The 18,134-nt window shown below is 39.0% G+C and overlaps 2 protein-coding genes across 2 annotated transcripts; both read left to right on the forward strand.

Moving 5' to 3' along the window:
• Window positions 1–11,966: 11,966 nt before the first annotated feature.
• On the forward strand, window positions 11,967–13,571 carry LOC9327448 (acyl-protein thioesterase 1). The gene is made up of 5 exons (XM_002891340.2): window positions 11,967–12,197; window positions 12,572–12,608; window positions 12,709–12,778; window positions 12,868–12,972; window positions 13,070–13,571. Exons 1-5 carry the CDS (start codon window positions 11,986–11,988, stop codon window positions 13,204–13,206), a joined length of 561 nt encoding a protein of 186 aa, XP_002891386.1. The 5' UTR covers window positions 11,967–11,985; the 3' UTR covers window positions 13,207–13,571.
• A 1,823-nt stretch (window positions 13,572–15,394) lies between these two features.
• Window positions 15,395–16,735, forward strand: LOC9327449 (F-box protein At1g47810). Its single transcript, XM_021015246.1, is given in 1 exon segment — window positions 15,395–16,735. A coding segment is annotated over 1 exon segment (1,236 nt). The 3' UTR covers window positions 16,631–16,735.
• The last annotated feature ends 1,399 nt before the right edge of the window (window positions 16,736–18,134 follow it).

Below are 18,134 nucleotides of genomic sequence, written 5' to 3' on the forward strand. Positions count from 1 at the left end.
TGGACCCTTACAGCGGATTGGAGGATCCAAAAAGCTATCTCGCAGCTTTTCTGATCGCTGCTGGAAGAGTCGAATTGGAGGAAGCTGATGAGGACGCAGGTTACTGCAAGCTTTTTTCGGAAAATCTATGTGGCCAAGCTCTAATGTGGTTCACCCAATTAGAGCCGGGTTCGATCAGCAATTTCGACGAACTATCAGCCGTATTCTTAAAGCAATATTCCATCCTTATGGATAAAAGCGTTTCGGATGCCGATCTTTGGAACTTATCGCAAGGATCAAATGAGTCACTTCGAGTTTTCATCACCAAGTTCAAAGGAGTGCTGTCAAAGCTCCCAAGAATCTCACAACAATCAGCTTTATCTGCCCTACGAAAAGGATTGCGACATGATTCAAGGTTTAAAGAAGACTTAATACTTCATAAGCCAGACACAATTCAAGATGCACTCTTCCGTGCAAACAATTGGATGGAAGTAGAGGACGAGAAGAAAATTTTGCCAAAAGAAATAAGCAAGAAAAGCCGGCAATCATCGTCCCTACCAAGAAGTTCGAGCCTAGGGAGAGCAAAGGACCAAGAAAATTTGGGTCGCAACCCTTCAACAGTACTGTCGGAAAGCAATTCCAAGGAAAAGGAAGGTCAAACACTTGGGTCCGCGATGAAAGTTTATATTGCGATATTCATAAAGTAACCGGACATTTAACCAAGGATTGTAGTGTCCTTAAAAGGCACCTTGCGGAGCTTTGGGCCAGTGGAGATCTTTCCAAATTCGATATAAAAGATTTTGTGAAGGAATACCACGAAGCAAAGGAAAACTCCAAAGATCAAGATTCCAAAAGACCAAGGTTATCCAACGAGGAAGAACCAAGGAGTTCGAAGGGTAAGATCAATGTGATTCTAGGAGGCTCCAAATTTTGTCGAGATTCGATAAGTTCCATCAAAAAACATAGACGAAATGTCTTACTCAAAGCAAGCTTGAGCGAAGAAGTTGATTTTCAAGGTGCCTCAATATCATTTAACGAAGAAGAAACACGGCATCTCGAAAGACCGCATGATGATGCTCTAGTCATTACCCTTGATGTTGCTAACTTCGAAGTATCAAGGATCCTTATCGATACAGGCAGTTCGGTCGACTTGATCTTTTTAAGTACTTTAGAAAGAATGGGAATCAGCCGAGTAGACATAGTAGGACCTCCATCTCCATTAGTTGCGTTCGCAAGCGAGTCAGCCATGTCTCTCAGAACAATCAAGCTACCGGTCCTTGCCAAAAAGGTATCGAAGATCGTGGACTTCGTTGTCTTCGATAAGCCCGTAGCTTACAACATCATCCTCGGGACTCCCTGGATTTATCGAATGAAAGCAGTCCCCTCTACATACCATCAATGTATCAAATTTCCAACATCAAATGGGGTGGAAACAATTCGGGGAGATCAAGAAGCTTCACGGACGTGTTACCTAGCTAGCCACCGTTTAAAGATCCAATAGCAATTAACAAAGCCCGCAAAAGAAGGACTAAGGCAAAAATTTCCTAGTGGGCAGGAAAAAGAGGATGTAGTAGTCGAAGTGGTATTGGAAGAAGACAAACCAGATCGGAAAGTCCGAATTGGAGCAACTTTGACTGGCCAAACAAAACTTCGTTTGCGTGGTCAGCGGCGGACATGCCTGGTATAGATCCAAATATAATTTGTCACGAGCTAAACGTGGATCCGAGCTTCAAGCCGGTGAAACAGAAAAGAAGAAAGCTCGGAGTGGAGCGAGCCAAAATAGTAAATGACGAAGTGGATAAACTTTTGAAGATAGGGTCCATAAGAGAAGTGCAATACCCGGAATGGGTAGCAAACACTGTCGTTGTCAAAAAGAAGAATGGGAAAGATAGGGTTTGCATCGATTTCACAGACCTAAATAAAGCATGTCCCAAAGATAGTTTCCCGCTCCCACATATAGATCGACTTGTAGAGTCTACCGCTGGGAACGAGCTGTTAACATTCATGGACGCCTTCTCGGGTTATAATCAAATAATGATGAACCCCGAAGATCAAGGAAAGACGTCATTTATCATAGATAGAGGTATCTATTGTTACAAGGTAATGCCTTTTGGTTTGAAAAATGCAGGAGCAACTTACCAACGGTTGGTTAACAAAATGTTCCACAATCACCTCGGGAAGACAATGGAAGTCTACATAGATGATATGTTGGTTAAATCGTTAAAGAAAGAGGATCATGTCAAACATTTAGAGGAATGTTTTGATATTCTCAATGAATATCAAATGAAGCTGAACCCGGCAAAATGCACATTCGGAGTCCCATCCGGAGAATTTCTTGGCTATATTGTGACAGGAAGAGGAATTGAAGCCAATCCAAATCAAATTAACGCTTTTCTAAATATGCCATCTCCAAGAAACTTCAAGGAAGTACAACGGTTGACTGGGCGGATCGCGGCTTTGAATCGTTTTATCTCAAGATCAACGGATAAGTCGTTACCTTTCTACCAAATCCTAAGAGGAAACAAAGGATTCCTTTGGGATGAGAAGTGTGAAGAAGCTTTTGGGCAGCTTAAGACATACTTAACCACTCCACCCATATTGTCTAAGCCAGAAGTGGATGAAAAGCTTTATTTATATATATCAGTTTCAAACCATGCGATTAGTGGAGTCTTGGTTCGGGAAGACCGCGGGGAACAGAAGCCGATTTACTATGTAAGTAAGTCAATGACGGATCCAGAAACCAGATATACAATGATGGAAAAACTCGCACTCGCGGTGGTGACCTCGGCTCGGAAGCTGCGCCCGTATTTTCAATCCCATCCGATTGAAGTATTAACCAACCAGCCACTCCGAACAATACTTCATAGTCCAAGTCAGTCCGGACGTTTGGCGAAATGGGCGGTGAAATTAAGCGAGTACGACATAGAGTTCAAAAGCCGGATCAGTATGAAGGCTCAGGTCTTAGCAGATTTCCTGACCGAACTACCAATACCTGAAACGATAGAACAACCGGAGAACCAAACTTGGAAATTACACGTAGATGGGTCTTCAACAAAACAAGGATCCGGAGTGGGAATCAAGTTGGAGTCTCCAACATCAGAAATTCTAGAACAATCATTCCGATTGTTATTCAATGCCTCCAACAACGAGGCAGAATACGAAGCCCTGATTGCCGGACTTCGATTGGTACAGGGAGTTGGTGCTAAGGAAATATTGGCTTATTGCGATTCGCAATTAGTAGTTAACCAGTTTAATGGAGACTATGAAGCCAAGGATTCAAGAATGGAAGCGTACCTCGAAGTGGTGAAGGATCTATCTAAAAATTTCTCGAAATTCGAATTAATCCGCATACCTCGGGGGGAGAATACAACTGCGGACGCACTTGCCGCATTAGCGTCAACATCAGATCCTGAGTTGAAAAGAGTTATTCCAGTGGAATGCATTTCGGAGCGAAGCATTCAAGACAACAAGGAAACCCTCGTCGTTACAAGGTCTCGAGCAGCGGCACGTTACCGTGGCGAACCAGAGATCGAACCTCCACACAACAAACGGAGGAAGTCAAGGGGATCCAACACATCTCACAAGGAACCCGTTCTCTTAGCAGAAGATGTGATTCCAGAAACGATATTAGAAACCGAGCCGTTAATCGAGGAGAATGTTCTTGAACCAAACGAATATCCCGAACCGGAGCCACGAGTATTTCACAAGGTCGATCAAATTCCGGCTAAAGACTGGGGGGCTGACTGGAGGGAGCCAATAAAGCACTACATTATGACAGGCGAGCTCCCAAAGAATAAATGGCAGGCCAGAAAAATGAGAATCGTTAGCGCGAAATTTTGTCTGACAAAAGACACATTGTATAGACGAGGTGTCAGTGACCCTTACCTATTATGCATTTTTGGGCCCGAAGTCAAAATCGTTATGAGCGAAGTGCACGAAGGATTATGTGAGAGTCATTCATCAGGAAGGGCTATGGCTTTTAAAGTTAAAAGAATGGGATATTATTGGCCCACTATGATCACAGATTGTGTTAAGTTCGCCCAAAGATGCAAGCGCTGCCAACTCCATGCACCATTGATCCATCAACCGTCGGAATTATTCTCCTCCATTTCCGCCCCATACCCGTTTATGAGGTGGTCAATGGACATCATTGGACCATTGCACAAGTCAACTCGAGGTGTACAATACCTTTTAGTCCTTACGGACTACTTTTCGAAATGGATTGAAGCTGAGGCGTATGTTGGTATCAAGGATTCGGCGGTGAAGACCTTTATTTGGAAAAACATTATATGTCGACATGGAGTTCCGTACGAAATAGTCACTGATAATGGACCACAATTCATTTCACACGAGTTTGATGCCTTTTGTGCGGACTGGGGAATCAAAGTTAGTTATTCTACTCCACGATATCCGCAAGGAAACGGTCAAGCTGAAGCCGCGAACAAAACGATATTGAGCAATCTCAAGAAACGCTTAAATCATCTAAAGGGAGGATGGTATGAAGAACTCCAACCCGTCCTGTGGGCCTATCGCACAACCCCTAGGCGACCTACAAGAGAAACTCCATTCTCTTTGGTTTATGGCATGGAGGCGGTAGTACCAGCTGAACTCAATGTGCCCGGACTTCGCCGAACAGAAGCACCGTTAAATGAGGAAGAAAATTCAGCAATGCTTAATGATTCACTAGATACCATAAATGAAAGGCGTGATCAAGCTTTGATTCGGATCCAGAATTACCAGCAGGCAGCAGCCCGGTATTACAATTCTAAGGTTAAAAGTAGGCCGTTCTTCGTGGGAAATTATGTATTAAGGCGCGTCTTTGACAACAAAAAAGAAGAAGGTGCCGGTAAACTCGGTATTAATTGGGAAGGACCTTACATTATTACCGAAGTGGTTCGAAACGGTGTTTATAGGTTGAAAGACTTAGAAGAAAATCCAGTCAAGCGACCTTGGAAAGTGATCAACCTAAAGAAGTTTTATGTTTAAAGCTACATGCATTGTTTATGTACATGAACTACGGTGTGGCTTGATCCCGAAATGGGTACGTAGGCAGCTCGGAAACGAGTTCAGCTATTAATAAAAATTTGTTTTATTTCTTTATTAAAGGAAAAAGGTTCGACTGTGCGAACAAGTGAAGCAAATAAAGGTTCGGCTATGCGAACATACAAGAGATTGGAAATAGAGCGTTCATTTAAAAGACGGAATGTCCCTCATGGTACACTTCGGACTATGAAAATCTTGTTGACGAGCAGAACACTTCAACTCCTTGACCAGCAAGATCGAGGATTGGCATCATGCAGTCCGGAATTCGAGCAAATTCAGAGATTCCAAGCTCAATCCACTCTCCGGGGTGAGATTCAAGGATATGAAGATCTCTTGACACCGTAGTAAGCTTGCGTTGCATCCGGTTAATCCTCTTCCGGAGTCTCTTCTTTTCCAACATAAGCTTCCGGTGTTGAAGCGCGAGTGCTTCTATGAACGCCGTCGCTGTTCCTTGGTCTCTGATTGGGAGATCCCTGATCAAAGCACATGGGGTTCGGATCTGAGATCTTAAGAAGCCGCGAAGTGGAGGAGGCTGCCTGCTTGGCTCATTTGGAACATCTTCGTTTATCATTCCGATTCTGGAGAAGTCGGGCATAGATTCTGAACAGCGAAGATTGAACTCCATACCTACTAAAATGAAAAGAATGGTGAGGAGTAAAGGGAAATTGAGACTATAATTTATAGGAACGTCATATCCCTAGCAAGCTGCGGATTCTATCCTAGGAATGGAGTGATTCGCGGAGAGATTTATGCCCTCGAACAGATCCTGCTTTAAAAGACGCATCTCCGAGAATATTTGAAAAGTAAGGAAAATTGCAAATATTTCCATAAATAAAGAGGGGCCGAAGCCCATTACGAGTTCAAAATAAGTGAAGAAGTTAGAGAACATTTATGGAAGAGGCTCAGGAACAGGCTCTTTCATCGCCGGTTTAGTCTTCGAAGTGGACGCCTTGTTCTTGGCATCCACTTCGGGATGATCCCGAACGCGTTTCCGACAGGTGCTGGCCTCCTCCCCGTCTTCTTCTTCGCTGTCAGATGGAACGGTATAGACCGGGTCATTCACGGGACCTGGGACTCCTTTAGCGCGGAGATACATCCGAAGCATCTCCGGGATCTCAGCGACAGAGTCAAAATTCCGCCATTCCCATTGAAAGGGATCACTTTCCAAACCCCGTATCTTCCTCTCCACCCGAGCGATGCGAACCTCGAGTGTTTGCCTTTTGAGGCCCAGCCGCTGCCTCTCTTCACACAAGCGACGGTGTTTGTCGGCAACCTAGCATAAAGATGAATGAATAAGATGAAACAAAAAGTTTTTAATCAAAAACGACAGATATTAACCTTGTCGATAAAGTTGCAAGCCTCTTTTTTCTCCTTTGAAGGAAAGTGAAAGACGGCGTGAGGGAAGAGAACGCCGGCCGGTTCAAAGCCGTCGCCGGACAAGAAGAGTGGGCTGCCGGGATCAACGGGGGCTACTTTTTCGTTTTCCATTCTCGTAATATTTCTCAAGTAAGATTCTAAAAGCGTGTTTAAATAAAGCTTAGAGATAGGTAAGCCTTTATTTATAATGATTTAGGGTTTGTCTTGGAACCATAAATCCAATAATGGTAGTGTGCCCGAGTGGTTTAAACTATTTTTGGAAAATCGAGAAAAGGCAGTTTTTGCATTTAAGACGAGCCGTTTCCCCTACTTTTAAGAAATAAGAAGGGAAAAAGCAACCGTCACATTAACTACAAAAGTTTCTAAGGCCCAAGCCCAATAAATTTATCGAGTTGACTAAACCCGAAGTGGGGAACTCACTTTAAGCCGAGCTTAGTTCTCGCATTCTTAAGAGAAAGGTCTGATCAGCCTAAAAATCTCAAAAGCATAACCATAAGGCCACAAAAGGTTAAAAGCGGACTTTGCAAACCCGCATATAATTTTAACCAAACCCCCTTGGGGTCATAACCTAGAAAGGTTTAAAAGCCTCCTCAGGAAAATATCCTGTTCAAAGGAAATGATAAAGCCTCCTTAGGCCAAAAACAAGTTCGAAATTAAGTTTAAACTAAATGGGACAATCCCCAGTTTAAAGTGGACACAGCCACTAAGGATCGACATCCACCTCGGACTCCGGCTCAGCTGTCAAAGTTTCACTCGCCTCCTTAACTGGTGCTTGATCAGATGAAGCTCCTGGACCACCCTCCACGGTACAACCATCCTCCGGAGTGACCTCCGGCGCCGCAGGAACTTCGGGTGGGACAACGTCTTCCGTCTCACTTGAGCCTAGAAAAAATAATTCCAGTCAATCAAAGGTACAAGGTAAGAAAAGGTAGTGAGTATCAAGAGCCAAAAGTTACCCGCCCAGTCTAGACCCGATTCACTTATAGGAGGAGATTCTGTGAAGAATTCCTCAAAGTCATGCGGGTTGAAAGTCGAAGCAGGAAGAGCTGCCAAACGACTCCGCTTTTCAGAAAGATTGGTCGACAGTTCGGCCCTCTCTTGCACCTCGGAGAAATCTGCATCATGGATTTGGTCCAACAGAATCAGGTTGCTCTCGTGCTCCTTGACGTCTGATTCCAGATCTGACCTAACCTTCTCGGTTTGAATGAAGCGGATGGCCCCCTGGATCAACTCCATCCCGCGTCCCTTAACATCTTTTCTGGCTTTCGATGCCGACCTTGCCAACTCGGAATCACGCAACTTGGCTAGCGCCTTGTACTTCGCGTTAAGCTCGATAAGTTGGTTGTTCAGGGTATCAGCGGTTGATTCGGATTCATGAAGTCTACCCTGAACACCAGAAAGTTCATCCTGGAGTTTGTAATTCCGGTCGTACTGGTCTTGCAGCTCCCCCTTTATCTGCGCAAGCTCGGATGTTAAACTGTTGACCTTGTCCTCCAGATCGTGCTTGGAGCCGGCAGAAGAACTGAGTTCAGCCTCAAGAGCAGAGAATTTCTTCTTCCACATGTCAATCTCCTTCTCCCGTCCGATGACCAACCCTTCGTAATGTTCAATCATGTCGTTAAGCTCGCCGTGAGCCTGGCATTATACATAAACTCGGGATGGCGAGTCAGTTCGCAGAATGGCAATGCAATAAAAAAAACAAAAACGGAACTAACCCGAGATGAGTGATGCGCGTGAAGCAAATAGCGTTCACGAATCGCAGGGCGCCACTTGTCGAAGTCTGGCAAGATCGAACCCGATCGGGTCTTGAAGCATCGGAAGACGCTGCCTTCTTTCTCCATAGCTGCGAAGAAGGAAGAGTTGTAAAAATTGGAATCTTAATAGAGACAAAAACGTTTGAGTATGTGTAAATCACCAAACCTGAAAGCGATCTCGAGATTCAGAATCTCCCTTTTTAGGAGATGCACTCCGAGCAGTCTTTTCGCTGTCGGGCTGGGAAGAAGAAGACATGTCAACAGGTCGGGGAGGACCCATTGGTTCAGTGGGAGGGGATGATCGAGGTGAACGGTCAGTCCGGGCCCTTGATTTCTCCCTTCGCGGAGACGAGTCACTACGGGATGACTTGTCCGTCTTCCTATGAACCAAATTCTTAAGTGGTTCATTGCTGAAATCGTCTCGGGGAGGACGAGGAGAATCACGACGAGGAGATCGCTCTCTCCGAGGAGAACGTTCGTCATGACGTCCGCGACGAAGTGTTAGCCTATAAGCAGCAACGGATCTGGCTCCCTCGGAGCTGTTATCATCAACCAGCAGGGTCCTGCTGTAATCTTTTTTGTCAATGGCGGCCGCAAGGAACGCCTTGTTTTCATCACAAGCCTCTGCTATCGGCTTGGAGAGTTTCTTACGCTGGGCAGTAAGGGCCCGAGCTGACATTCCCTGAGTTGAGGGAGGAGGCGGAAGACGATGAAGTAGATTGGGAGGACTCATCCTGAGTTTTCGGTTGGCCTCGACAAACCGATCGAGGGTGAAAGAATTCCAAAGGGTTTCCCCTTCGAGGATTGTTTTGAAGAACTTGACAAATTCTTCAGTCGGGAGAGTTGAAGCGATGAAAGCTGCGAAGTGAAACAACGAATTTGATCAGTAAAAAAAAATAAAATGAACAAGAAAGGAATATACGACCTAGTCTCTACCAGGCTTCGTAGACCACTTTGATGGGAGTACATCGGAAAGATTCCCAATCGAAGCAGGAGTTTTCTTAATCAGGAACCAAGGATGGTGCCAGTTTTCATCCTTGTTCGGGAGGTGCGAGATGACGTTTCTATTGGCATTTGGGTATGCCGAGAAGTATCCTGTTTTCTTTGACGAACTTCTCACACTTAGAAGTTCGTTCAGTTCGGGGACCCCGATAATGTAGTCCGCTTCCGCCGCAACGGTTATGATTCCGAGGATAGTTCGGAGGAGATTGGGGGTTAATTGAGGTAAAGCAATCTCAAGAGCCGCTAGGTATCGAACTAAGGCTTCGGGAAGGGGGAAAGTCAATCCGCAGCCCTTGAAGTAGATTTCATAGACACAAAAATAGCCATCACGGTGGTTTTCCGGGGACTCCGTAGGGTCGGCTATCTGCGCTTCCGCTATGATTCTGGGGGGGATCTGGCAAAGCCCCTTTAATCGCTCTAGCGATTGAAGGGTACAGGTGGATCTGTAGTGCGGACCAGCGATATCGTTAGGACGAGTGCATTCGTCGTTACTAGAGCCACCTTCAAAGGATGGAGACTCAGGTCTTTCGGAGTCAGAAATCATCGGAGAAGATGAGGAATTTAAAATCCGGCAAATAAAGAGTCGGCGAAGAAAGAGAAGAGAGAAATTTCGGCTAAAAACGCAAAAGTAAAAGAAGTAATGATGAAAGAAGTTACCTCACGGAAGTTAAGTGATAATGGTGAAACCGCCTTGGGAATCGTGGGGGAAGTGGAAAGGTTCCCGCTTTAATAGTAAATAATTAAGATACGGTCATAATGATGACAGATGTCACTCGAGTAGAAATGGCTAGTACCGAAATTAAAGGAGTGATGAGATTTTCGGCGGGAAATCAGAAAGATTCTCGAGCGCAATCTTTGGCCATTTAAGCATTTAAAGTTCTCCGAATTGGAATGGCACTTCGAAGAACTTGGGGGGCTAATTGTTGGTGTCGGATCCCGCACCAGAAGTCCGGGACCAACCAAAGATTGCCACGTAGACAAGAGGAAGACCCATAAAGGATAAAGCCCGTCGGATCAGTGAGCCAAAGGAACAGTCGAAGTGGGTATCACCACAAGTAGAATCCGAAGTGACTGCATTTCGGCATAAGTCTGGTATCGAAGTCACGGTTGAGTCGGTTTAAGGACATTTGGGCCAAAAGGCGGGGCCCATGAAGATCAGAGTCAACTCAAATTCAAACGTTGAAGCATTAAAGCCAAAGATCAAAACGGACACATTTAAGAGAGAATAATTATACTTAATTAGCCATTTTAATGTCGTTTTCTTAGGTGTAAATACAAAGGCCAATGGCCATGTAAGGGGGGATCTTCCTCTCAAGAAAAGAAATAATATAGCAATTTTCGTAGCAATTTATAAGTTTTTACATATTCATTTTTGTCCCTCAAGAGTAATCTTTCCTACTTAATAAAAATACTTGAGTGTGTGAATCCGACATCCACAAATAGCAGGAAGTTCCAACTCTCGTCTGTAAACTCCTAAAATTAGACAAGCACTAAAATTAGGTTTGATATGTTCACACAAATATCTAGACCAACTCTCGTCTGAATCTAGTTATTTCTGCCCACCTAAGATATATCAGGTAATAAGCGCACTCTCATGTCTAACCTATTATCCTAAAATCAAGTTCTAGTTAGCTACTCTAAAACTAGCATTAAGAACAATCAAAAGTGAAAAACTCTATAGATTAATCCTAATAGGTTATCGATCTATTAATTCATCTAAATCCTTAATGAGAAGCCTAAACCTAACAGAGAAATTACTAAGACATGATCATGGAAACAAAAAGCATGTTTGAATAAGATTGCATAAAGGAAATCAAAAGTAGAATAGAGTTTAGAAAAAATCTTATCTCTACAGAGTTTTGAAATCTCTGAAAATAGCTATCTCCAATTATCTTCAAAAGGTTTCAACTTCAGAGAATTACAAAGCAGAAAGCAAGATGCAAGATAGGTCCAAACAATGACCCTAAAAACTATTTATAATGTCTCAAAAACATGTAGTGACTAAATTGTAAATAGGAAAGTCTTCTGGGCAATTCTAGAATCTTCAAAACTTGTTAAATCTCGAGACTTCTTGTTGGCTGCGAACGGTGTCGACCAACAAAAATAAAAAAAACTGCGGAAGCCCCATTAGAATTAGTATCAATGATGGTTTTTATTCATAAAAACACACAAAAATAAAATAAAAATATTGATTGATGATGTTTTTTTGAATTGGATGTTTAAAATGATTGTGTGGATACTTAAGAGTATAGAAAACTATCATATTATATAAATAGATTTCATGAAATAAATCCTTAATATTTTTTTTTAAAACTAACATTTGGACAAAACTAATTGTAGTTTTAAGGAAAAGTTATTGAACCATTCAATATATATAGTTATTGTACCATTCAATATATATAGTTGATGAGGAGTATATGATTTTCATTTACAGCTAAAAACATCCATTAATTGAGTTACATCCATCTTTTTTTTTCCTGATCTTCATTTATTGAAATTTAAACTTGGAATAACTATAAAAGAATTAAGAAATAAATTCTATTAACTGTAAACTTTTATTGATAAAGATATTCGTCATGCATCCAACTTTTAAGAGTAAGATTTTTGTCATGCATCCAACTTTTAATACAAATATTTTCTCCATAACATTCATTCGTTCTATATATAAATACACAATGTCCCCCCTTACATTCCTTACGTTTTCGAATTATCATCTCTAGTGCAACATAAAAGTTTTCAAAAGAAAAAAATAAAAGACTCTTCGGAAACAAGAACTTATTCATATTAAAGCATGGCTTCTAGTATGTTTTTTTCTTTGTTGTGATTGTTCATGTTTCTTCCATACTTTTCAAAGTTGTTGGACTATTTTCTCTCATATATTTATTACGTGGAACTGATTAATGAATTTGCCTATGTTAAACTTTTTACAGCTAGTAGAAATGTAAGGGGTATTAAATTTGAAGACGTTCTATCTTTTGGACCCATAGGAACTCATAAGGCCACTATAGTCTGGCTACATGATATCGGCGAGACAAGCGCTAAGTAATATTAATACATTCTTTATTTATTTATTTTTATTGTATTCCAAAGATCAAAGAGAGATGTTCCATAAACATGTTTTGGAATAAATTCAACTAAGTTATATTTTAAAACTTAAACAAGAAAAGTTAAATTTTGGCATTTTCTACAAGTATTAATTTTTTTTAAAAAATGTTTTTTTTGTGTTGACATTTTATTTGTGAATAAATGGTTTGCACCACAAAGAGTAATAAATATCATCTATTGTATATTACTTACTTACTATTGAATTTATATTTTCTTATGAGATATTAAACTCATTTCACTAAAAAGTATATACTTTGAATCTTGTTCTTCTTTGTATTCGAAGTGTTTCTCACTATCTATTATATCTGCAGTTCAACTCGATTTGCGAGACAGATGGGTCTTAAAAACGTATGGATCGATTAACAAGAACCTTTTGTCACAATTCTTATTTCCTAATAGAAATATGGTTAAAGTTTCTAATAATAAGTGTATATACGATTTTGTGTAGATTAAGTGGATTTGCCCAACTGCTCCTTCACGCCCCATTACTATCTTAGGTGGAATGGAAACCAATGCATGTAAGATCAGTTGATTGCAAATTTCATTAAAAACATCATTTAATGTTTCTAATATATTATTGTATCTACACTCTTCTTTGATGAATCAGGGTTCGATATCGCAGAAATTTCTGAAAACATGCAAGATGATGTGGAGTCATTAAATCATGCTGCTTTATCCATTGCTAACCTTTTATCTGAAGAACCCCCAAACAGTAACTTATAATTTTCTACACTCTAAATTAATATACATACTTTAGACCTTATATATATATCAAATTTATAAATCTCTGGTTTGAATAGTCATGATAGGAATAGGAGGTATCGGCTTGGGTGCAGCGCAAGCTCTCTACCTTGCGAGTAAGGGTTGTTATGACACTAATCAACGGCTTCAGATAAGGCCACGAGTTGTTATAGGGCTCAATGGTTGGCTTCCTGTCTGGAGGTAGCGTCTTCGAGTCCTAATGTCACTCACTTACTACTAATTTTTTAACCGAATTTACGTACATTTTAAACATATAAAACCTAAAACACTCTTGTAGAAGCTTACAAAACAACATAGCATCTAACCCCGGGGGTAGAGATCGTCCTATATCACTACCAATCTTACTTACACATTGTATGTGTATCATCTATATAACTTTTCTACAATTTAGATAACCATCGCGCGCGAGATCACGCTGATTTTGGAATCTTATGTGTTACAGCTAACGATGTGGTGCCGTACGAATTTACACACAAATGTGCTCATTCCCTTCTCATGGCTGGATTTCAGAGCACGCTAAGAAAATACGAAGGGTCTAAACATGAATTCTTTCTCTTTACTTTGCTTTATAAGTTACCATTTGTTTGAACATATATATGTCTCTAAATATGGGTTTTGCCATGTACAGGGAACATAATTGGGACGAGGTAAAGCAATGGCTCAGACATTACCTTGGGCTCTGAGGATTAACACTAAACTCTGCATAAAAAGAAAGGAATTGGAGACCTGAACTATAGTACAATAATATATATACATTATATATTAAAACGTTTTATATTTTTTTTTTCTTTCTTTCTTTGCTATTTATAATCAATAGTTAATGTATTTTTACGTTAGTAAACCAAATTTAACCCTCCATTTTATGTTATAACTTACTGAGAGACATATTTTAATTGAGTTGGTTAATAACTTTTTACTTCTAATTTGTGGTATTTTATTTCAGCTATAAAATGCCACATTTCATTTATCTTTGGGTGAATTTTTTGTCTGGTAATGAAACCGGATACAGTAAGGAATGATAAAATCATAGAACAAATCAAATAATAATTTTTTTGTTAGAAAGACATGAGACTCTCGCAGTGATTCGGGAAACTATAGAGCGCATAATAAACCGGATTAGAAGTATTGTGCTAGAAGGAAACACCAAGTATAAGTTTAGAGATTATAATATAGTAGTTACTTTCTTGCATTATGTACAGAGTGTTATGTTTATTTAGCTATGTTGCATGGAAACTCCATCCGAGGTGCGTTTTCCGTTTCGGAAACGTTTCGGAATCGAAAACTCTTGGAAACGGTGAAAATGTAATGGAAACACGTTTCCTTAAAAAGTCAATTTGGAAACGCGATGGAAACGTACGTTTCCATTTTGGAAACACATCGGAAACTTAATTTTTTCTTTTGAAACATAAACATTAATTATTTTAAAAATATAAGTATATATTTGATATTTTTTCTTTAAAAACTTAATTAGTATGAAGAATATGAAACACTTATTTTATTATTTGTGATCATGATATATGGTCTTAATTTTTGATTTTGAGTGTTGTTATCATTATTTTAGTTACAATATTTAATATTTTTATTAATGATTATGTTATTTAAAATATATATTTAATATTCTTTTGATGTTTAATATATATATATATATATATATATATATATATATATATATATACGTTTCCAAAACGTTTCCATTTCGTAATTTTTTAAAAAATCTGTTTCCACGTTTCCACACGTTTCGCTGCCGTGTTTCCGTTTCCGTTTCCATGCAACCTAGTTATTTAGAGAGAGTGTTTCAAAATGTCGTGCTTCTGCTTGTTTTGTTATTCTATTTTTCTTAACTAAAATATCTAGTGTGAGCTTTATCTCTTGATTTGTTGTTCCGTTCTTTATTTTGACTTTTGAATAATATTTTAAGACTTGTCGCATTCTATTTCTTAATCTCATAATATTGCAAAGTCAATTTGATTTGTTTGTTTGGTATATATAGTGGGTATTTATTTGGTATTTTTATTATTAATTTGTAATTACTATATATTTTGTATCAGTTCTGTAAATGAAAAGATGACAAGTTGTCTAATAGGGTGAGAGTGAAATTTGGATTGATTTATTTTTTCATTTTATTTCATAATTATTACAAAAGTTAATTTAATAGTGGAGTGATTTCTTTGGTCTTTTAATTAATTGTGTAATTAATATAACTTTTTTATAAACAAAAAGATGACAAGTGTCGAGAGGGTGAAAGTGAAATATTTCATTTATAAATAGCTGATTTTTTTTTTCTTTTTTTTTCTATAACATTGTGTGTTTTCTTGATATCTTGGGGTTCAAGAGAAATATATTATTAGGGCTGAAGACAAAGCAGAGTTGAAATGGCAGAGACGAAGAAGAATCTGCAATCTCTGGATCATCCAATTCCCATTGACATGTTGTTCGAGATCTTCTTAAACTTGCCCGCGAAATCTTTAGCCAGGTTTGTTTGCGTATCGAAGCTATGGGCCAAAATCATCCGCAATCAAGATTTCATCAGATCCTTCTCGCTTCGATCATCCCTAAAGAATAAGCAGCACCGCCTCCTCTTTGCTTTCAAAAACCAAATAAAAGGTTATCAAGAAAATTGGTACTTTTTCTCCAAATCAACTCATGTTTCAACTCCACTATTTGAGCCAAACTTACTGGTTTTACCGGACCGGTTCGCTGCCCGTTGGTATGATAATCTTGCCCAAAACATTAACGAATTTGAAGCTCTAGTTGGGGAGGAACCACCTGATTTTGAATCAAGTACGGTGTGTCATTTGAAGCAAATGCGATACCAAAAGCCTAGCTACGTCCATGGGTTGATTAGCTTTTTATATGGGAAAGAACAAATCATATGTAATCCTAGCATAGGTAAGTCCATAAACTTACCCACTTTGGAATCCAGTGAAACGATCATTGGAAGCTTTTTAGGATATGATCCAATCCATGCACAATATAAAGTATTGTGTTTGACCAATGTTACACCGTTTTGTCGACATCAAGTCCTCACATTGGGAGCTCAAAATTGCTCATGAAGAATGATCCAATGCAGCAGTCCTCACTATCCTGGAACCATCTCTGTGTGCATAGACGGTGTTTTATATTACAGTGCTTCTAGTAGTTTTACCATGGATGAACCATTATTCTTGGTGAGATTTGGTTTGAGGTCTGAAAGTTTGGAAGTTGCTTCCAAATTTCCCGAGGGCCTTGAATCATCAAATCGAATTACTTTGATAAACTACCATGGAAAAGTAGCTGTAGCTGATGTCTCTGAATACCGTTATGGAGATTTCAAGTTGTGGGTTTTAGAGGACGCCAAGAAACAACGATGGTCGAAAGAACAACGGATATCTATTCATACAGGTGTTACTGGTAAATTGCATGAAGGTTTAGAAATCTTGGGAACTTCTAATATGGGAGAGATTATCTTTGCACCTAACTATTTTAAAGAGTTGGTTATTTACTTTCTGGATCACAAAAGCAACAAGGTTAGAAGTGTTGAGCTTGAAGGAAACACCAAGTATAAGTTTAGAGATTTTTATAAAGTATTTACTTTCTTGCATTACGTAGAGAGTGTTATGTTAATTTAGAGAGAATGATTCAAACTGCTTCTGATTGTTTCTTTTCAACTACAAGATCTAGTTTAAGCTTTGTCTCTTGTTTTGTTGTTCTGTTCTTTGCTTTGATTTTGAATAATTTTAAAGACTTGGTTCCATTCGAATTGCATGCAACTCTATTTCACTTTGCACTAACTTTTTGGGACTTATAATGAATTTGGTTATATAACTGAACCATTCCCTATAGATCAATGAGATAAGACTGGCCTATATAACTGACTATATAAATTGTATAAATTACATTATGATATAAATGTATAAATGATATGAACAAATTACATTACATTATATAAATTACATATAGGGCTATATTAATTTAAAACCACAATTGACCAAAAAATTAGATTTAAATCCATGGTTATTTGAAAATTAGGTAAGTAAGAAAGAGAAAGAAAATGTAAACCAAAAATATCCTTCGTTTTTGGATTAATTACAAAAATACCACTGATTAAAATAAAGGTTAATATGTAGGCGATACTGTTCATTTCGATACGCTAATATGCGGATGACACATGCTAAATAATTTAGTATCGCGATAAGTTACAAATTATATGTTAATATAGAATGATAATGTGCTAACATATTAAATATGTGAATAATATTTGTATGAACATGGTAAAATATTTGATATATAGATAATATTTATATTAACATGTAACTTACACGACGTATGCTCAACTTTATCGTGTTAAATAATTGACTATATGATTAGTATCAACTAACTAATATAATAACATGTTTATTTATTCTAATAATATAATTATTACCGATAAATTTTATATTAGCATACTTATTTATAATGATAATTTAGTTATCACGTTAACTTATATGTTAGCATTTTTGTATGTGTTGCTAATTAAATTTTTATCCATATAACCCAATCGAACCCAGAAAAATGAGGCAATGGTCGTTGCTGCCAATGATGCCAATTCCCCTCTTTTGCTCAATAAACCTCATCAAAACCCAGCTAACAAATTATTCATTCCACAATTCCGCCGAGTTTCGAAATTACCACCGGGATTTGAAACCACCATTGTCTCTTGGTCTCAACCTTCATGGAATCGAAGTCGGGAACAACACAATCGACCGGTTCTCTCTGTCACAAAATCAAATCGACAATTATCATTTTTAAACACGGCTTGAATCATGACGATTAAAACAATGGTCGTTTTCCACCGACAAAATCTATTCTTTTCCCTTGATTTTTGTAATCGTCGAATTAAAACCACCATTGTTACAAGTCAACCACACAACTCACCAACTTGCTTCTCCGGCCAGCTTTGGCTTTCTCTCAATTTTTTTCCGAAACCATTTTAATTTTTTGTTGAATATCTGTGGTTTTAAAGGTTGTCGTAGAAACAAAAGAGAAAAAGGAAAGAGATACATGAAAGAGAAAGAGAGATACATAAGGATTAAATGGTATTTTTTGACATATACAGTAAAAGTAAAAAAGTGGTGAGAAGAGAGAACTAATTTA

Source organism: Arabidopsis lyrata (assembly GCF_000004255.2).
Source record: "Arabidopsis lyrata subsp. lyrata unplaced genomic scaffold ARALYscaffold_1, whole genome shotgun sequence".
NCBI lineage: Eukaryota > Viridiplantae > Streptophyta > Magnoliopsida > Brassicales > Brassicaceae > Arabidopsis > Arabidopsis lyrata.